The sequence below is a fragment of the Alligator sinensis genome, unplaced genomic scaffold, assembly GCF_000455745.1.
Source record: "Alligator sinensis unplaced genomic scaffold, ASM45574v1 scaffold1092_1, whole genome shotgun sequence".
In the NCBI taxonomy this organism is placed as follows: domain Eukaryota; kingdom Metazoa; phylum Chordata; order Crocodylia; family Alligatoridae; genus Alligator; species Alligator sinensis.
This window is the reverse complement of record NW_005842252.1, coordinates 724,907-747,852: the sequence shown is the minus strand read 5'-3', so window position 1 is coordinate 747,852 and position 22,946 is coordinate 724,907. Positions and strand designations below refer to the sequence as shown.

The 22,946-nt window shown below is 38.6% G+C and overlaps 1 protein-coding gene across 2 annotated transcripts in view; it reads right to left on the bottom strand.

Moving 5' to 3' along the window:
• The window catches only part of TET2 (tet methylcytosine dioxygenase 2), a 67,351-nt gene extending 65,667 nt beyond the window's left edge, over window positions 1-1,684 (bottom strand). For both annotated transcript variants that reach the window (XM_025208777.1, XM_025208778.1), the window contains exon 1: window positions 1,582-1,684. In XM_025208777.1, coding sequence (XP_025064562.1) covers window positions 1,582-1,608 — 27 coding nt within the window. In that variant the 5' untranslated portion in view covers window positions 1,609-1,684. The remainder of the gene's footprint in view (window positions 1-1,581) is intronic.
• Window positions 1,685-22,946: the final 21,262 nt, after the last annotated feature.

Here is a 22,946-nt window from a genome sequence, read left to right as displayed (position 1 = left end):
TCAATAATTCTAGATGCTACCTTCTAGTCTAGTAAAATGTTATCCTAAAAATTCTGTAAGCATGCATGCGTGCACACACACACTCCCACCATGGCACCTTATGCAGTATTCACTGGCATCCTTAAAAAAGAGGAGAGAGAGGGGTTACTCTTCCTGCTTTATTTCAATGAGGTGTGCTAAGGGGATCTCTCAAATGGAAGCATTTCCATCTACAACTTGGCCTCATTAAAGCCATTCATAAATTCCTTAGCTTTCAGGGGATCTGTTTGGAGAAGTCTTCATATAAGGTTTGTCAGAATTGCCAGGAAATACTGAAGGCAAAGAGCACTTGTTCCACCGGGTTCTTGAGTTAGGGTGGTTGCCATTTAAACAGCAACATTTCCCAACAGCTACCATCAGTCTGTTGTGCAGCTATTTTCCATTTCACCCACAAAGGTACTGGAAATACCACAGTTATTTCCCATAGTATCTATAAACCTGGTTTTAAGCCCCTTACTCACACTGGTGATCACATAATCCCACAAATAGTTCCACTGGGTACAATGGGAACACATGTCATAACTGCCTCACTGTGAGGCATTAATACTGTAGCCTTTTGGGAGGAATTTTGGCATCTCAGACAGCAATGCACTATCATCTAAAAGTCAGCATTTGCCAGTTATAATCACTGTATGGTCACTCTACCATTCACAGTAACATAAACAGCAATCTGTAATATAAAAAGAAGGTGGCAATGTGTGAGGACTTCTTACCATGACAACCTTGCTTCTTGCTCCCTCATTCTCTTGTCATCTTGTTGTTTTGTCTACCTGCTGTCTCTTCCCACAAAATCAGTGTTTTAAATTTACTGGAGCAGGGACTGTCTTTTTTACTAAATTGCATAATGCCTGATCCTGTTTAAGGCCCCTAGATACTACCTGTAATACAAATATTAACAGAACTACTATCTCTTATGTGTATTACAGTAGTACCTATAGGCACCAGCTGAAATAGGGCCTCAATGTATCAGAAATTGTAAAAATGTATAATGATGTTTTGATTCTCTGGCACTGCTATCTGAGAAGCCAGTGTTTCTCCCAAAGAAAGCCTGTGATTGCACTGGACAGTTATAAGCACACGTGACCTGACTGCAGTCAATGGAACTATTTGTGAGACTAGCTGATCAGTAGCATGCATACAGGCTCACAAGCGGGCTGCTAATTAATGCAGGAAATGAGAGAACTCCTTCAAGGGAGGAACTACAATTCTAAGCAGACAAGACAGGCAAAGGACAGAAAAAAAAGCACGGTGAGATCAAGCAACCTGCCCAAGGTCACAAAGAGGTTCAGGGATAGAGCTTCTAATACAATGCAGTGCCTTATACCAGAGACCTCACCATTTCTTGCTACACATGTTGGGATACTAGGAACAGATTTCTTCTGTTAAGCTTTGCCCTTTTTGAAACTTTCTTTCTTGAGAGTTGACATGTAATTATCTAAAATAGCCTCCCCATCTATGGGGAGCACAGCTGGGAAAAGTTCCTTCATCCTATCAGTCATGGATAAAAATATTCCTGTTATGAAAATAGAGACCCAGTGTTACCTTTTTTTGCAGTGATCCCAGTCTCATGGCAAGCTGACTAGTTCAGAGAATGTGCATGTTATACTGGACAACTGCCTGCTGCAAATCAGCAGGATAAGGATTTGAAGTTTGTTTCAGTGATGATTCCATAATATCAGCTGTATGGCTATAGGATAAATAAATTAAAGAAAAGCAAACCAGATAATTGGTAGTTTTACAGAGGTATAGAATATAAAATGAGAATAGGAATAACATTATTTTATACAGCATTTTTTAAACTTCATCTGGAAAAGTTATACAATACATTGCCTACTGTATCGTACAAGGATTCTTACTGCACTGATGAGGAATATAAAACAAATTACAAGTTAAGGTCTGAAATTCAGTGCAACTAGGCAGTAGAATCAAGCACTTTCAGAACTGCATATATAAAAATTACCATATATTCTTGCTTTTAATTGCTTTCTAAGTGTAGCCAAAAAGACATTTTGTGGAATACAATGATTACAAAGGAAAAAAGGCGGCATTTGGAGTCATCTGAGAGACAGAATTGGGGTTATGTTTTTCCTCTTAAAGTTTAGGTTATAAATTAATCAAATATTGTGATACAGGAATAGTAACTCATGAAACAAGACTTAATTTAAAGTCAGTCAGAAATCACTCAGTTTCCTGTTAAATTAATAATTTATTAAATTAATAAATAAGCCTGCCCAACTTTCTAAAAAGACACTGAACTCTTATATGGTGGGAAGTGGAACATACAAAGGAAAGATGGAAGGGGGCAACTGGTTCAACCCTCACAAGAGGTGGAACAAAAAGTTTGCTAATCTGGTCACTAGTCTGGTTGAGTCCAGGTCAGGATTTATTACTTACTGTTACAGTTGCAAGTTTCAGAAACATGTCCAGATTTTAAGAAAGGATGTCTATTTCTTATAATTGTCGCTGCTTGAACTTTATAAGTCAGATGGATGTAGTTTTAGAGGAATCTTGAAACTAGAATAATTTATAATAGTTCCAATGGACTCCCAACTTCTGTTTCTCCTTTCTTCACCATTTCAGCAACCCTACAAACCTTAATTCCCATGCTACAACTTTAGTGAGGCGGCAGACACTTACTTTTCAATTCACTAAAGAGCCAGAGCAGTTGGATGCTAACATCCAGATGCAGTCATACCTTTTCTGTGTAGCTGTGCACGAGAGAAGCATCCTCCCCACCAAAGTACTTTGTTTCTATCATTAATAAACTGAGAAGAAGCTACTCTGTATCCCTCTTCAGTTTTGTAATTTAAAGGAACACTTACACAACCCAGCTAGTTTTTTTTGTTTTCCACACAGAAGTCAAACCAGTCTTCATAAAATATTACCAAAAATGGGAGAAAGCACCATTATTGGTGTACTAGTATATTTCTTCACAAACATAGCCGATTTCTAACATTACTTTTTTCTAGATTAAAGAGAAGTAGGAATACCAACACCAAAATCTTGAAGAGAGAGTACAGTCTGTGCTTCCCTGTACACAACGGGCTGCAAAAACTCTGAATACACTAACTGCAGTCTCTGGTGATACGCAAGGTTCTTAGATATGCAGGCATACCAAAAACAAAAATATTTGGCATTACAGTTTGAAAGCTATATACAAATGCAAACATCATGTATACATTCTGTACTGATACAAACATGCATGCTAAAAGTTAATGGGTGCTGTAATATCTTTGCTTAAGTTCTGTTGTGGGCTCTGTTTGAAAAAAATCCAGACTAAGCATGGACAGCTTAAGACGATCTTAATAAGAAAGTGACTGGAACAATGACAGCAAAGCACCCCAAAAAACAAACCCTCCCCCCCACTCCACATCATCCCTTCAGATTTGCTGTCATTTCAAGCTGCTCCTCAATGAACCACAAAAATGCTAACCGGCCAGTTCAGTTTAAGTGGGTCCCAGTTTAAATAAACATTCGATTTGGTCATACTACCTTTCTGTTCCCTTCTGGTTCTGTCCTCTGTGTGTGCTCAGTAAGTGTAGATCAAGAGCATTTAAATTGTTTGGTGAGGAAACCATGCATTGCAGAAACTATTGCTTTCACAGTGCTGTGTTTCTATAGTAACCATCTTATTAAAGCACTGCAGCCATCTGCTTTAAATATTAACTTCACAAGACCATCAGGACTAGCTTTAAAACAATATCACATGTTCATTAAATATTAAAACTAGAAACAAAGGGCTACAGGAGAGAGCTTTTTTCCCTTTCCCTTGAATGAATAGCTATCTGTTAGCTTTAAATGTTAGGCAATGTTAGTTTGTTCTACTCATTTAGAAATAGGTGTTTAGATGACCATATCCCTGTCTCCAATGCTCAAATATAATTTTTAGGCACTCCCAAACCAAATGAAAAGAGTTTTGAGGGTGAGGTGGTCACCCATTTATTCAGCTGAAAAAATTGAATTCAGTTATTCAATTCAATAATTGGTTTTCTCTACAATGCATTGAAAGCAGTAGCCTCCTGCACACTGAAGTGAAGAGCTTTTCAGTGGTGAGACAAAACTAGTTATAAAAGTTAATTCATTCTGAAAAATAACAACTGTCCATTTACATTCTGGTCAACCACCAGGCAGTTGAGGGATGCTTCAGAGTAAGGGATAAAGCTTGAGTAATGTGTGCGACAAACAGAGTACTACAGTAATCAGAAAGAAAGCATCCAGTGACCAGATTATAACCCAGAGCATAAGAACTGAAGGCTACTGTAAATTTTATCCAAATGAGACTAACTACAGATGCTGTTCTTATTTACATAATCTGTCTACTAGATTAAAAGAAAAATCTTATTTGGTGACTTGCATTAGCAATATTCTGTGGCAGCTAGATTCTTGGATTAATTACACTAGTTTGTATATATTTCTTTTTAACATTTGAAATGTGTTGCCTTTTAATTTCATCAGATGCCTTTTTCCCCTCCATTTTGCATTATGGGAATGAGTAAGTGCTGGTTCCTGACCTACCATATGTAGCTCTAGCATAGTAAATGTACTCTTACAGAGATGGCATACATTATAATTTACTTCTGTTTTGTTGTGTTTGGGTGGTTTGTTTGTTTTTGAGAGCAAGAGAAAGAGATTGTGCAACCCAAAATCCAAGTACAGTATCTAAGGTGCTGATGTATACCGCCTTTTCAGACTTCCTGATTATCACTTGGAATGCAGGGCAATATGAGGGACAGAATTCAGATCCTCCTATTTCAGAAGGATAGGCACCTGCCATTTGAGTTGAAGGTAAATCTCCTCTAGGTATACATATTTTGTGACACTTAGGATGTTCTAATTCCATTAGCAGACGTCAACAATTCAAAGACAGTTCAATGGATTGATATCCAATTCTGCATTGTATTCTAAATTCCAGTTATTTCAGTCTCATGTCTGCTTTTTGAGGAGGGGTTATGTTTTTTTCACTGTGCTCAGACATTTAACAGATGCCTTCATTAATCTGTCTTTAATATTGTCTATGCTTTTTCCTTGTGAAGTGTTTTTGTATTATGGATGAAGTACCAAGTATGCTCAGCTACATACAGCCCTAAGTACATGATCCTTGCTCCAAGAAAGTCAATCTACTTTACAGTCAGACAGAGCAGTTTATAATTAATTCAGAACTCAGCATGGTCACTTTAAGCTTTAAAACAAAAAACTTCAGAAGAGCTTACTTCAAATGTTGTGTCTCATAAGCAGATATTGCCACCTCACTCAATACTCACAGCTTCTTCTGCATTATCACTTGTCAAAGTTTGGAGCACCAAACATCAGCATTTTCCCTGCATGAACTAATCAAATCTGTGGCTGCTTGAGTCACAGGTCTTGAAGTTTGTTTAAATTTAAAAAAAAAAAAATGTAATTTTGAACTCCATTTTCCCATGGCCAACTGTAATGTAAATATATGTAGGGAAGATTCAAACTAAGTGGCTCTGTATACTTTTATATGCGTTCTTGTAGGATTTGGCAGGATCAGGGTATCCTTCTCTATGAAACTAGCATGAAAAATTAATGAAGAAAATAAATGTTGTCTAGTACAATTTTAAAGCCTTCTAAATTCCCTAAGACCTTTTCCACATATTTTAGCAGGCTTTCAATTAGGCTTATTCTATATTTTTCTCCTTGGGTCTGTACACTGAGAGAAGTAGTTGAAGGCATGTACAAAGCCAAATTCTGCTAAGGAAACAGGCAGAGATGACAGAGGACAGATGACAATATGAGCAGGAAGGGCTTCTCCAGGAGACCAACAGAGGATCTTCCTTTTGTGGAGCATCAAACTCAAAGGGAGAATTTAGTGGAAGCTCCATAAAGTAAATAGCATACTTTCTTGCATGGTCTTCATCTTCCTGCAGGATTTTTTTTTTGGCAAGTGGTTGATTTCCCTTTGGTCAGTGGCATTTTACGCTCCGACACTCCAAAGAGAATATGCCCATATCTTTCTGGATATGACTCACTGACATGGTAGCTGTTTCTCCATATCACATTCTTTTGCAACTTTGATTGTGCATGTTTTCTGAGCGTAACAGAAATTAGAGCTGGGCCCCAAATCTTCTCTCAGATGCTGGAGTGAAACTCGTCAATGGGAATTGTGCCAAAGTATCAGAGAACATAATTGGATTTTAGGTGTGGCTTTGCTGAACTTGTTAAACAGGATTTCCTTTACCTTTCTATCTAGATGAGAAACTCTTGGACAGAGTCTGTATTTATTTTGAGATATTCATCTAAACTGACACAATAGCAGTATTTGCTTTTGAACATGCAATACTAATCTCTTATTACTGTTCCCCTTACTTCCCACCTCACCTCCTATGCATTCAATAAAGTAGCTAATTGTTACCCACAGTAACAGCTCTTTGATTATACTTTCTTCATGGGGCAACTGCAATAAGTTTTTTCACAATAAATTTCTAGGAGAAAAAATGTCAATGGAAAATTTTCCTAAAATCTGTTTTTAAAAAAAAGGTTAAGGTTGTGTTCTGCAATTTACACTCTACATAGCTTTTACTTTACCTGTGCCTATGCAGACCTTACAAATAAGTTTGCCAGTCCACATATGCCGATGTGCACATGCACACACACGCAGATTTCCTACAAGTCAAGCAAGTCTTTAAACTTCAGAACATTTTAGAAAAGTTAATCTTTTCTGTAGAAAGGGTCGATTAGTCCTTTTCACAAGAACATGCCCAGTGAGAAAAGCTATGTGCATTTTAGAGATGTTTCAGAGCTCTCACCATGTTTGCCTATCACTGCAGTGATTCCCAATGAAGTGCACTGTGATTTGATCCACTTGCAACAATGTTATGAAGTGCCCATAAAAAGATCTTTGAATAAAAAGAAAGGAGGTATCCATTTTCAATTATACTGCCTTTAAGAAGGCTACTTGTATTTCTTGGTCTGCCATTTCCAGTTTAGTGAACACTTTCAATTTGAGGAATGTTTACAAACATCATCAGTGAAAAGGTATGAGTAACCAGTCAATGTATTAACCCTTGTATGTTGAATACAAGATTAAAAATTAGCTACTTTGGAAGACTAGAGAGTGTTAGGTGAGGCCCTTGGTGACAAAGCACTTCATGTTCTGCTGTGGTTACAGCTATTAGGTGGCTCTAAGAAATGAATTAATGAATAGATCTAAGCAAGCAAATATCAACATAAAAAGTCATAATGGCTGGCACAGAGATTAGCAAAGATGGCAAGAAACAAATATGGATGGGAACGATGCAGAAAATTAACTCCCCTCATGCTTACTGACAGTTCTTCCAGTAGCAGAGAGGTATACAGCAAGGGTGGCAATGGAAATCTTGCACTGTATCTTATGAGAATTGTGACTTCTAAGTCCTTTTTTAAGCTCCAAGGTTAAAAGACAATGCAAGGTTCAGGTGACTATAGAGAAGTCACTGACATATGGGAATATTTAGCCCATAATATAAATAGAGTCTTTGTTTAGTGAAGTATTATAATTCTTTGGTAGATGTGTACTAATTCATTTTCACATTAATGTCCACTTATTAAATTATTTATTGCTAATCAACCCTTAAATAAATCACCCAGTTCATGCCATTCTAGATGACAGTTGCATCTTATTCCTGGTGGACTAAAAAAATTAAAAACAAACAAGGAAAACCCTACCCTAAAAGTCACATACTGAAACAGCAATGTAAAAAGGGGGCTGGGTAGCTGAGACTGATTCTGTACTAGATCTATTATTACAACTAACTAGAAAAGATAAAGAAGTTTGATTTCCCAATCAAAAACAGGAAGGGATTTATTTAAAAGGTAATGGCCATTAATTTAGCAGTTTTTTCAAGGAAGTAACCAGTAACCATTAAGTTTATTTTTTCAATGTGCAGAATTTTCTCAGTCCCTATGCGATATGCTTTCACTAAGCCCTCAAACCCAACAATTGAATCTGTGTAAAAAAATTCAATGTTATGATGAATTATTAATTGCTAGCAAGATTACCATATTAGTATGATTTTAAAAAAATTAAACCAATATTGAATAAATGTCAGCATCTGGGCATATTAAACATTCTAGACATTATATTAAACACAACCAAATATTTATGATATTTATCTGAAACAGAATATGGGCATTTGGGAGATTGCATCTAATTTCTGATTTGCTTGTGATGCCAGTCAACAATGCAATACTTTTCTAAGGCTTCCGGCAAAGACAATTGACACTCCCTGACTAGTATTCATATTTTGCAGGTCTCACTGTATATTTTCAGAACACTAAGGCATTTCATGTTTTTAAAATAATTTTGGTAGACAAACTGATGTTAAAACATTCATTACTGTCTAAGAAAGTATTCTAATAAAGGAATGAAAAAGGAACCATGACACTGGATTTACCAGATCACATAGTATTAATTTATCTTACCCAATGAAACTGTAGTCATAGCTTTGTATTCCTTTGAGCCTTTAAAAACATATTTTCTGAGTCAGCTCACCGAAGAACCACAGTTACACTGCTGAAGAACATCATCACTTTTATCTCAGTGAGTTGTTAAAACACTCACTCTTGCTAGTTAATAGCTGCTATTTTAAGTCAACGATGGAAAATTCTCTTCTGATGGCAATAATATTTCAAAACAAGTTAGTAACAAAATTATCTGCTCTACTGTCTGACGTATTCTCCAAGTTTGCGTTTCATACAAGTGGCTCATTATTCTCTACGAACATTCACAATCCAGGTCATCAGAGCTCATACGGTACGGTACTCGCTGGCTATTTCATAACTTCCCACTGGCATTCTGGGATTATGTTTGTAAACATTGCAACCATGTGCACGCGACCACGTGGCAAGACATCAGAATGACCTGGAACTCTGACTTGAGAGGTAAACCCTGGTGCCAACATTAATGAAACTAAGCCAACTTACTCTCTCTTTTGCATACTCCGGTGCAGCCGTGCAAAGCAGAGCGACAGGGTATTTGAAAGACAAAGCAAATCTTTTGCTTGTTCACATGTATTGTATACATTTATTATATGTATGTGTGTCAAGACACTTCTCATAAACAAATGAAAATAATAAAATATCTAGCAATGTTTCTTTAAATAATTTATTTGTGCTCCAAAAAAAAGTTGTTGAAATTTGTACTGTTGGGGACCTACTAGGACTTAAAAAAAACAAAACAAACAAAAAAAAAAATCCAACCTGGTTTTGAAAGGGCTCACTGCCAGTTTCCGAGTTGACCTTAAAAGCAGATAATATGGACATCACATCTGTAGTATTTTGCTGGCTTTACACTACTGAAATTAAGACCACAGTTTCAGGCATTTGAGGAAGTGGCTCCTACAATTATTTCTGTTTATCAGTAGAAGTTGCAAGAAGCTAGATATGGCCAGCACAAACAGAAGTCACAAGTCTTTCATTTCCTCTTAATGCAAAGTTAGCAATTACAGCTACTAAAAGCTTCATGGAAAGTTTCTTCTGGACCTGACCACGTGGTTTATCTGTTTTAGTAAGTAATGCAGGAATGGAGGGGAGAGAATATAGTAAGTGGTGTCCCTATCAGTCTATATTTATTCTGTTTCAAGTGCAGCTGTGAATCTCATTGCTTTTGACCTTTGCTGTGAGAGATGAGAATAGGACAAAGAGTTAAACTGTTACCAATCCCTGCTGAGTTTGCACTTATTAAGCCACTTAAGCCAGAGCGGGAGGGGGACTAAAGGAAGAAAGATAAATATATCACACCCCAAATCAAAACAAGGGGAAAAAAGTACAAAAATGTTAAGTCTTTTGAAGAACACAATCTTTTTTGTTTTCTTCTTCAGTAATTATATCTTGTTATCTTAGCGCAAAGTACAGTAGATGAATGTGTCCTTGAACTGTGAACTTCTAAGGAGAGCTGCAAAAGTCAATACAATTTTAGCTGAGAATAAATTTACTTTGTCTTTTCTGCCTAGACTATCAGGGGCAATTTAATACGGCAACACACAGCTGTTCATACCTTGTGTGCTGTATTCCAAGGGCCAACTAAAACAAACAAAAAAATGATGGCAATCCTCTCGTGGCAATAATGGCACCGTGACTTTAAATATTAGTGACTCCAACCTGTTCTGGTGACACTGGTCACTTGAATTCAAATGGAAAGTTTCCCCCAGGTTCCTAGTGGAAATAAATGGGGGAAAAAAGTCCACTGGTTTTAGCATGTTTTTTGAGATATTGCCCAATGTTAAATATTATCAGAGTTCCTGGTCAGCTTTGTGGCAAGCGGAAAAGAACCTTCCTTACTATCATACACAAGTCTAGCTGGCGCTATCCAGCACTAGTTTGTCAAGCAATAAAGTTTCTATTTTTGGCTCTCCACAGATGACCTCACTCTAAATCTCAGTGCTGAATATCACTTAAATGTAAAACAAAGGAGATTTAATCTGAATTTATTCATAGAATATGCTGACTGGTCAATCCTAAAACTTGCAATGGTGCCTATCAGTAATCGTAAACCTGTCCAAAAATATGGACTTTCGGAATCTTGGCTAACACAGCTGACTCCTGAAATACGGCACTCTCCCAACCCTTACGTAACAGCCCTGGAGAACTCTGGGACAATGTTTGTAAACAGTGCAGCCATGTGCGCAACACCCACGTGGTGGTTCAACTCTGGCTGGATCTGAGAACTCTTGAATAAGAAAGAAACACCGTGCCAATAAGGAAGAGAAAAAGCTTCATGCATCTCTCTCAGTTTTTTCCGAAGAGGTAGACAGCAGAAATAGATTCCTAAATAACGGAAGAAAAACTCCTTACACTGTACGGACCAGTGACTTGCTCAGTATTTATAACATTAGTGTCTGAATTTAATTATTTTGTTAGAGTTTAGAACACCATTTAAAAATGGACCATGCAATGAATGACTGCATATATCATAATTACCAGATACATCATCTCTGCAAGCACACTGCAAACTAAAGTTTAGAGATTACCTAAGATAGCCCCAAAAAAGACTAAAGAAAAAGCCAAGTGTCAGTGTAAAGGACTGGTGGAAGGAAGAGAGATAAATTTACACTCTATGATTCAGGTTTCAGGAGATAACAGATGACATTTAAAGCCTATTAGCTCTATTTGGATTCTGTTACAGACCCCTCCTGCCAGCACCAATCCTAGTTTGTATGTTCTCTGATGTAGGTAGTGGAACAGTTTAGGCAACAAAGGAAACTTGTTCTTTTGATGAGCTCCACTACTAGCTATGATACTGGCATGAGGGTTCATGAACTCTGACTGGCCTTAAAATGATAATCCAAGTCATAATATAATTCACATGCCAAATGAAAGGTAACATATGGGAACAGTCCACAGACTGTGGGAGAACTCATCAGGATGTATGAAAGGATTTAGGGTATTAAAGGTTAATGGGAGCTATCCGAGTACCTTGCTTGTTGAGATGATACTCAAGAAGCAGCACCCCTAACCCACACACTGTAATTAGCTGATGCAACATACTATTTTTAACCCAAATTAGCTGTGTGCGCGTTAGAGGGGCACAGAGGCATATGTTTCTCCAGCAAAATGGAGATATTTACTTTTCCATATTTATTTCACTTGGGGTGGGGGGAGGGGAGGGGGAATGATTCATAGTGAATAATTTGCTGTATCATTTTGTTTCAGAGTGGTGCCAGATTAAAAAAAAACAAAAGGAAAAAAACACAACAACCCACAGGATATGTTGAGCAAGGGGAGGCAGGGGATGCATACTCATTCATGGACAGAAATGCTAATGAAAATTTGCCTCTGAAATAAGGGAAAAAGCTATTTGTTCCTTCTTCTGGTTTCCATTTCTTAAAACTGATACTTCTGTTATCTCAGTAAGCAGAGAACATTATCTAAAAAGAGTATGCCTGGGCAGGAAGAAGGGTAACATAGTTAGCATGCTGGGACTCACGAGATCTGGGTTCAGTTCCCACCTCTACCACAAGCTTCCTGTGCGTTCTTGGCAAAGCCATGTAGGGTTTGACAAGCACTGAAGTGAATCAAAAGATTCCTCAAGGTTTCAAAGGGCTCTGCATCAGTTCCTTAATCTTTCTGTGCCTTAGCTCCTAACTATTGTTTCTTCGTTGTTTTCTTTTTCTTTGTTCGTCTTTTCTAAATATTATATTATGGTCTTTTAGGCAGAAACTCATGTAGATCAGGACTTCAAGGCACTTTTGTAAAGCATGCATCACACATAACAGCAATAATTTTTATTTCCTAAAAACATTTAGTTCTACTAAGGGCTTCGGTCTTTGTCCCCCCCCTTCCCCCTCTATAGACCGTCTCCACTTAAATGTGAGCTATTAACATTCTTACCCATTGTCACCACAACTCTCTCACTTTCCAATTTCATACTGCAAAAGAAAGTGTCAGAGTGAAACAAACCGACTTATTTTATGTTTGTAAAGTCCCAACACAGTGGAACTCTGGTCTCTCATTTGGCATGAAGTGCCCCACAAATTCACTGCTTATATTTAAGAACTTCAGGAATGCTTAATCAGAACTGTGGTCCATTTAATCCAATAAACTGGTCTCCAACCAGCACTATCTGGCACTTACTGTCTCAAAAGGAAAGAAAAAAACAAAACAAAACACACTACAGTGAGCAGTGATAGATCCAGTTGTCCATAGACAAAATGTCTGTGCAATCCATTTGTTGCAGGGCTTGTATTTTAAATAGAAATCATTAACCAAATACTACTTGGAACACTTTTTAAAAATAAAAACTAGATTTAAGGCTCTACCCTGAGTCCTTCTGCTCTCCTGTATGGTCTCTAAGTGCATTCCACCCCCCGGGCTTTTTTTTTTTTTTTTTTTTAAGCAACAACTATGTTCTTTCCCCCCCACACCACCACCCTCGCTGCTAGAGAATGGAACACCAGCCGGTTCATACCTCATTCCTACAAGCTGCTCCGTGTAAGTAGACCCTTACTCCCTTACAGAGCACCATTGAAATCAATGTTGCTCTGGGCAAATACCACGGCTTGGCAGCATGGAGCAGTTTGCGGGATCAGTCTATCTAACTGACAATAAGGAAGAAACGGGAGAACTGCCTTTACATTTAAGGTGCTGACAGAGGCACAAAGTAAACACATTAGAAAAAACACACTTTTTATTTCTCTGATCTTTCAGTTCTCTCTCGTGTTACTCAAAAATAATGGGGAAAAATTCAGACAAAAGTGTAATTAAACTACTTCACAATTTATGGATGTTTTCATTTCTAATGCTTATTTGCCCTTCTTTCCCGCTCTCCCAGAATTGCTACCACTACGTTAAAGACGACATGTACAGAAAAAGGCACGAGTATAGTTTTTCACCTTTTTCAGGATGTATAGAAGCCTGAAAGGACTTCCCCCCACCCCATTAAAAAAAGTCTGATATTCCCTATTGGAAAACTGTCCTGTGTGCTTTCACACATGAGCTATGTGCTGAATCTTTAGCAGAGACTTATTTAACTTGCATAATGTTTTGAAGAAAGTAAGTGTGAAAAACCAGGTAAGTTTATAAGCTCTTCCCCATATCTTTCACTTGCTTGATTTTTCATATGCTACCATTTCAGTAACTCTGCCATGTTTCTAACAAGACATGTTTGGAATTTCAGATGTAAAAAAACCAGGGCAAGAAATATCTTGTTTAAAGAAAACAAAACCAAACAACTACTTGAGTCTTTTTAACATACCACAAAGGATTAAACAAAGGGCAAACTCTTATGTATTTTAAACTCTTGCAGGTTCCTTTACAAGAGTACAGTGCCTTCTCTCTAAATTCTGTGTGTATTTTAAACCTCAGAGTAGTTTCATGGTTTCGTAAGCCTCAACAACTTTTGTGGGGGAGCAACTTTTGTTTTACTGAGACAATTCCTTTTCTTCAGAACAGTAGGTCATAGGGGTGCCCCCCGAAGAAATATGCAGTCACTGCTTACATAACATCTAGATTTGTTTGTTCAAAACCTAAGACTTCAAACAGAAGTGAAATGGGCAGGGGAAGAGCAAGCACCAATTAAACAATGAAGTGAAAAATAGGTGCAGGAACAAAAGAAGTGTGGTAATTTAGGGCTTTTAAAGTCCAGGATGAAATTCCTTCTCATATTATATCTCTATCCCGGGGAAGGTCTTAGAAAAGATTGTCAAAGAGGCCATTCTTAAGAGACTGGCCAATGGCAACATCCTGAGAGAGAGCCAGCATAGGTTTGTTGCAAGTAGGTCTTGCTTGACCAATCTTATTTCCTTTTACGACGAGGTGACCTATCACCTGGACAAGGGAGAGGAGAATGATGTTGTATATCTTGACTTTAAAAAAGCCTTCGCCCTGGTATCCCATGATCCCCTCTTGGCAAAACGGGCCAACTGCAGCCTCGGCTTCACAACGAGCTACTGGCTGGGGAATTGGCTCCGTGGTCGGACCCAGAGGGTGGGGGTTGACGGAAGTCAATTGTTGTGGTGCCCTGTGACCAGTGGGGTCCCTCAAGGCTCTGTCCTTGGACCTATATTATTCAACATCTTCATTAATGATGTGGACACTGGATTCAGAATTGGACTGGCCAGTTCGCCAATGACACCAAACTTTGGAGTACGGCATCCACACCTGATGACAGGAGGACGATCCAGGCTGACCTGGACAGGCTCAGGAAATGGGTGGACGAGAACCTGATAGTGTTTAATACTGAAAAATGCAAGGTTCTCCACCTTGGGAAGAAAAACCCGCAGCATGCTTATAGGCTTGGCAGTGCTACACTGGCTAGCACTATGGATGAAAAGGACCTGGGGGTCATGATTGACCACAAGATGAACATGAGCCTGCAATGTGATGCTGCTGCTAGTAAAGCGAGCAAAATGCTGGCTTGCATCCATAGATGCTTCTCAAGCAAATCCCAGGAGGTCATTCTCCCATTGTACTTGGCCTTGGTGAGGCCACAGTTGGAGTACTGCATTCAGTTTTGGGCCCCTCAATTCTAAAAGGATGTGGAGAAGCTTGAAAGAGTCCAGAGAAGAGCCACATGCATGATCAGAGGTCAGGAAAACAGACCTTATGATGAGAGGCTGAGAGCTATGGGACTCTTCAGCCTGGAAAAGCACAGGCTGCCTATAAGTTTATCACAGGTGCTCACCAGGATCTGGGGGACCATTTGTTCACCACAGCACCCCAAGGGATGACAAGGTGAAACGGTCATAAACTTCTCCAAGACCTTTTCAAGCTGGACATAAGGAAGAACTTCTTTACTGTCCAAGGCCCCCTGCCACTGGAGGTGGTTCAAGCACCTACTTTGAACGCTTTCAAGAGAAATCTTGCTGGGACCCTGCTGACTTCCTGTCCCTGGGGCTGGAGGCTGGACTCGATGATCTTCCGAGGTCCCTTCCAGCCCTAATGTCTATGAAATCAGGATGAGGCCTAATATTAATAATATTATAATTAACCAGTACTTTTGCCTCTCTTTCTGAAGTGAAGGCCCAAAAGCAAGAATGAAAAGGCAACATACACAGACATCCCATTTTATCTTACCCAACCTCTCCCGTGGTCTTTATTTTGCCTGCCTTCTTTTTCTATTCAACTCCTATGGGCCTAATAAGAACCTGAGCTCAAGAAATACTCAAAGAGAAAACAAGACAACCCATTCAAGGGCCAGGTGAAGAGTTTAATGGAATAGGATCTGAATACTAAACAACTGCTTCAAGGAAATGAAATGTCAAAAAGAACCCATCCAGAATCCAGAATATAAAATAGTAAAGTATTAAGTTAATGAACAATGGAAGCAACGTGAAACAAATGAGGACATACAACTAAATAGCAGCAGAAATACATACAACAGACTAGGTAAGATAGTTCTTATGCTGATTTACAACAGTGATACCAACACTCATCTTGATAAAAATCAAAATATGCTTAGGATCCCATTGCTTGTAGGTTCAAACACCAATTGTTCTCCTGTCCATTGGAAAAAAAAAAACAGGAAACAAAAACCAAGTTCTCTGGATTCAGTTTTCTGAAGCATGCAATATGCAATACATACCTTCCGGAGGACTTGTCTGCAAAAAACCAGCTGTAGAGCCTTTAGAACTGTCTGAGAAAGTAACGACTGAAAACCTACTTGGAGCTGGAACTAATGTTTGCAGGATGAATAATGCTTTAGGAACTTCTGCCAGTAAGGTCTAACAGTATGCTTGGTAAAGACTTAAAGCCTCTTTCTGTTTTTCCTTACACCAAAACCTGTTTAGCAACTTTTTGCCAAATCCATAGTGAGGTATGAACTATACTGGTCTGTTGGGATACTTCCAACCAACAGATTTATTTTCATCTGTGCTTCCTGAAACCATCCTGGCAAACCAACAAAATAATTACCACCTCTTTCTAAAACAGATTGACAGCATTGTTCTTTTTGTTGAGCAAATCCAGAAGTCACTATAGAGCTGCTTGCTGCTTCTTAAAGGAGAGAATCTCACCTCACAATCTTTCGCAACAAAAACGCCTGTGTGTATGTCAACATGTCTCATTAAGTAAGTACTATCAAATATTTGAATCATATGGAATTTTTATATTAAAAATAAAAAAAAATAAAAATCTCTTTTTTGGGGGGGAGGAGGGTTGTTTTTAAAGTTACGATCACTCTACTATTCAGAGGTAATGAGTCATTCCCAATTAAGGGGGGGGGAAATTACAGTGGGATCCTTGTATTGTAAGCTCTTTGTGTTGAAAGCTTCTGATGATGGAATTTTTATTAATTTTCAGAGACAAAAAAAAAAGCCTCAACTGAGCACCTTTTATGACATTGTCTGAAACCTGACTAATGTTTTGGGTCAGACAATTCCAAACCATGCTTTCACTGTTCTCCTTGTATTCAAGGAAGGGAAAACAACATATTTGACAAACGAATCCATAGTCTACAATGAAATACAGATGCAGAAAGTTCAGCCAAAACTAAATTATAGTAGGTTTTTCTCTGCAGATCCCAACATTTACAATCCTTATTCTCCTGCAAGGAGCAAGGACATTCCTTAGACTCTGCGTTCATTGACCGTATCAGGGCAGTCACTAGGAATTCTGGGATACTGTTTGTAAACATTATAACCATGTGCATGCAGCCACGTGGTGAACCATCATCCGAACCTAAAACATTTACCCACTTGGTAAGCCTGGGTGTTATTGCAATCATGCCAAATCCATTTCTGGCATTATTTTACTTGTGGTATCACATGCCAGAATATTTGGAGAACAAATAGAACTCCAATTTTTTATGCATTATCAGAAAATAGATCATTCTAATCTTAATGAATGAGATGTAAAATAATGGTTTCACATGAAAACTTGTGCTTAAATATGAACTATATACTCTAGATTCTCCCTCTAGTAAAACAAGTGGTCAGACACCTACATTGGTTTGTATAATCTGTGCAAGGTAGTAGTGGGCACATAAGGAGGTAGATGCATTTCAGGTTACACTTATAGACATCAATCATCCTAATTAGAAAAAACTAAGGTTGTTCACCCACAGGTGGTGTTGTAAGCTTTTTTTGTGGTGCTTTTTAAGGTCCACTTTGTAAGCTTATCTAACTACTCACTTCTTCATCTCGTCATGTAGAAAGAGTGCAAAATGATTTTTCTTTGTGCTGCAGGCTTTCTGTGAATTCAGCCTCCCTTTTCACCATTCACATACAACTTGGTTTACTCTTTTAAGCTAGGCGACTCTTACTTCAGTATTGGATGATTTCCTCAGAGCCAGGGTGCTAAGAATGCTTTTAATAGTAAAATCCAGGCCCTAAGGAGTATGGGAAGTATTCTCATGCATTTCATCATGGATATGTACTTCTCTCTTCAAGAGTTCCTATGAAGCAATGCACCTTTCATCGAACACTTCTTTTGGTAAAGATATATGGAGGCATTCTCTTAAAGGAAGCACTGAAATATAGATGTGAAAACTCAGAAGTGCTGATTTTTCATTTCCTGATAAACTTGAGTGTATGACAGGTCTATTACATGGCTCATACCACTTGAAATAAAAACTTTTAAGAAAAAGGATTAAGACCCAACATAAGCCCCACTCACTCTTCCAATTCCTTATTCACTCTACTGAGACTATTTTAATAGGATCATAGGAAAGTAGGGCTAGATGGGACCTCACAAGGTAATCTAGTTCAGCCCCCTTGTTCTAGGCAAAATCATCCATGACTAAAGCATCTCAGCCAAGTGTCTGTCTATCCCACTTCTGAAAGTTTCCCAGGGTGGAGATTCTACAATTTCTCTAGGCAGCCTGTTCTACCCTCACAGTGAGAAAGTTCGTCCTAATCTCCAGCCTAAGTTTCCCCCGCTGCAGGGTCTGTCACACCTAGTCCTGTTTCCTGTAGCCACAGAGAAATGCCCATTTCCATCCTCTCTTTAGTAACCCTTCAGGTATTTGAAGACTTACCTAATTTCCCCTTAGTCTTCTCTTCTCCAGGCTATATAACCCTAGTTATTTCATCTTAGGCCAGAGGAAAGGTACTATGATACCCAAAAGCTTGCCTATATCTATACCAACCATCTAATCAGTCCAATAAAATACATCACCCACAAGGATTCTTGCCTTTAGCATCTCTCTTAAATCATCATGGCAACAATATCACTTCAACACTACCACAATTTGCTTTGATGCTTCTACTCCTGAAGGTTTGGAAACCACTTGAAATGTTAATTAACATTAATTTCTTCCACTCTCTTTCACCTTGCCCGCCCCCATACATCAGGATACACACTTTCACAATTTTATAACAAACAGCCCTTTTCTATAGTCAGTACATCATCAACTAGGAGTAGTCCAATTTATATCACAGGTTCAGTTTCATTACTTAACCTCAGATGTCTGTATGTATTAAGCTGTCCTAGGGACTACAGTAATTAACAAGAGGCAATCAGGGTGTCTGGGAGCCCAAAATGTAGCAGAAATTACTCTCTCTCACTCTCATTTTTCAATGGACCACTGAGGAAACCATTACTTAGTGATACTTTCCATTTCTTCTACTGTTTTGTCTGGAACATACTACATACGTTACAAATGCACTCAATGATAATCTGAGAGACACACCAAACCAAACTATGATATTTTGTCCCATTGCCCCCAAACCCACTGTGTGTGTAAAAACAGATTTCTTTCAAAATGGAATTAAGTGGGTAGGTGGATGTTTACTGCAACATACAGCATAGGATCAGAGAAACACTAGAACTATGATTGATTCACATAATTCCTTTTTTGGCTTCCAGCCATGATGCAGTCATATGCTTTCACTCTGGTTCAGACTACAGTCTTTTTTTTTTCTCTCTGAATCACAGTACATCCCACTCCATTTCAGAACCAGCACATAGCTTTCCTAAGTGATGTCACAACACTCACTGGTGGCAGAGTGCCTTAACAGCAATCAGAGAGTTGGACTAAAGTAAATACTGTATATTATTTGATTAAATCATTTGTGGTTGTGTTCTCTAGCAGTTTCCAAGATAACCACCGACTCTATCTGAAACTTGGCAATTTTATTCTAACACTTTAAGACTTCAGTTGTAAAGCTGGCTTGCAAGAAGTTTCACTACTGCTACCTCACTTAGCAGTCAAATGGCAGGGGGTGAGGGAAGGAAAGGGTTACTTTGGAAGAGCTGTCAATTTCCACTCATCAAAGTTTTAGCTTGAAACATAGATGCCTTAAGAAGGCCCTCCTTTCTCTTGTAAAAACAAAAAGTATACTACTTAACAGTTTAACAGAGCAAATGATTTAAAGTGTGTATTTACACACCCTATATGGAAACCACTCTACTGCCATTTAAACAGAAGTGATTTAGAAGAAATCAAATATGAAACACTCCCGACTACTCCCAAAATGTGCTGGTGTACCATCTACAATCCATGCACTGAAAATCTGAGCATATTTTATTCTGAAATAGTTTTTAAGGCCATTTGCATTTCATTAATATTGTAGGGGGCAAGTCTCAAAAGTTCAAAAAGAGGATGCAGTGCCTTCTGACTATGACAGCTCAGAGTAACTGAGAAATGCAGCCTCTCTAGTTCTGGCTGCTAAAATGCCAGTTCTGGGGATAACTCCGAAGTTCCCTTGTTCTGCACGCTGAAATCAAAACATTTACAACCAACTGTTTCTATTACCCAGCACAGCACTGGTGCCAATGGGAGACCTTGGAAATCTGTCCGTCAAAACAACTCTTCAGTGGGTACACGCTCCTTGTTCTTTAAACAATGCTGACGTGCCAAAAGTCTAGGACCACGCACACGATATCAAAACAATACCAGTTCTCCTGGCTCTTTGCCAAGAACCAACATAATGCCAAAGTTCTAGTTAAATGGCCTTATAATTAACAACAGTCATTTGGCAAATTTATGAATATATCTCCTTTCTCCCCACCTTCTTCTGAATATTTATTAAAAATATGATCTGAAATGGTAACACATGCACACATGGTCTGCAGTCCTTGGAACTATTCTGATTGCTCACTGGTGTCACTCTTCAAGACCAGTCATTTCCATTGAACGGCTGTTCATGTCCAACGAATAGAGGAGAGAGAAATCAGTTTGCACCACCTAACCACCACTGACTTTTACTTTTCGTATTTTCCCCCAAGCCTACTTTTTTGGACGTAACCCTCTATAACTGCTCTACAAAGGTTTCTTCTATATGGCACTGCACTTCCTAAGCAGCAGAAGGAAAGAGGCTATGTGCTACTCATCAATTAACTAACTATGTTGTTGTTTCTATACAGGAAATAAAAAGGTATGTGTACTTTCATTAAAAAAACAAACATGTTCAAAGTGTTATATTAATGACGACAAACAATCTGATGCACAGAAAATAGTATGTATAGATAAAGTCATCTTCAAAATATAATGGACTGCATATAAAATAATGGTAAAATTTAAATTTGGGCCGGGGATAAAATAAGTCCATCTGCCTTAAAGCAAATGCGTGAAGGCTCTAAGAATATTAAGTGTTTAGATTTGTTCTTAGGAAGGTAATCCACAATGATGGAAAGTTTTCAAAGACAGGAGCAACTACATTAAAAGGCTACAGGTCTAAGACGAACAGCTGCAAGAAGGAGCATTTCTTTTTACCATTAGATGATGTGTTAAACTATTAAGCGATCGTTATTAGCCACAACAATTTACAGGCACATTAAGTTAACAATAAGAATAATTGGGGGGGGGGGCACAGAGGGGCACATGATATCTTTAAGTGTTGAGAAGCAAGAAAGTGGTATCTTTTATTAGGCCAACTAAATAGTTGGAAGAAATGTTCTCTGCAAGCTTGCTAAGGTTGTTATGGCAAGCTAATAAGAGATACTACTACATTTACCCAAAGAACCTCATCTGCCTATGTCCTTAGACCAACACGGCTATAACCAACAGCCCCAAGAAAACAGACATTTATCCTAAAAATGATATTCTTGACTTTTATTTAAAAAAAGCAAGAAAAAAAAAAAAAGCATAAACAGCCATAAGGATTAGTGAAGGAACTGTGCTCTTCTGGAGATACAAAAGAGGTAGACATTTACTCTTCAAAAGAAACTCACGTGTCATTGTTTAAACAAATTTGCTTAACTTCTCAGAGATAAGTAGAAGAATGATTTACAAGTGAAATACTCAACAAATAGTTTTGGGAATGTAATTTAAAGGGGTTAGGTATGCATTACAGTGTGGTTTTCTTCACCTTTGATCATCTTCAACACCTTCTAACTGAAGTTTATTCGTGGCTCTTCACCACTAACACCTCTGTTGAATTTCTTTTACAAACATGTCCTATTTTGCAATTCACATCCTCCAAGGAAAGTGTCATCATGGAATACACAAAATCAATATACAAGCTACCACCACCCCCTGCAGTAAGTCAACCTGCCATTAAAATGCAAATGTAATGGCCTCATTAGCCAGTTAACAACACCCACTGACCTGCTTGTTCTAAGGACATCATCTCCTCAGCTTTCAATTCCTAAATTTCTAGTTTTAAAAAGTGTGTGTGAGTGTACACACACACACACACTGCTCCTTTTCTCTCCTCCACATCACATTGTGTTATCAGAGTGTGCATTTGCATACTCTTCATCACGGAAAAGAAAAATCTCATAACGAGACTTTTGGTTGAAACATGTCAATGGAAGCCTACTAGACCACACCAGCTTTCTTCCCCCCGACCTCACACTCTGAAGAGGAAAAATACTTAGCATAAAAAAAGTCTTGCAACATTTCCAAGAACCAAGCAGCAAGCAGAAAATCCTCCTTTTACCCATGGGTATGAAAAAAAATGACTGCTAGTGGCTAGGAGAATAACTTGGTGCTAACAGAACCCAAGAGCAGGACACACTGCTTTAACTCCCATTCCCAAATCCAGCAAAGGCTGAGTGTTATTTTGTGGCAGGTTATAGGGATTTGCCTTACCTGGTCAAAAGCACCCCCCCCCCACCCCAAACATGCGTTTTTTTCCCCTCCTGAGCCCTTTGTGCAAGTGGCCCAGATCACCGGATTTAGCAACAATGACAAAAAGCGTGCTGCAGATGGCAATGAGAAAAGAATTTTTAAAAAGGAAGGGCTTGCTACAAATCGTCTTGCCACTTCTCTCTTGTTCCCTTAGGATTCGGTTTCATTTCCTTCAGTGCCCCTGAACTTGTAGTCCTCCAACTCCACAATTCTCTTCCATACTCCCCCCCCAACCCCTCTCTCTGTCTTTCTCCCCCTTTGACTGCGCCTGCCTTTGTGTCTGCCTGTCACTCACCGGTAAACCAAATGAAAGCTGATTCATGAGAAACACAAAGCCAGCACACAGACTTTCACACACGCATTCTCTCCCAGATACTCTCCAAAACTAGCCCCAAAGCCCAGCTTGTACGTTTGGCAGCTGGCTTTATTGGGGGGGGGGGGTTTGCCCTTTCCTTTTTTT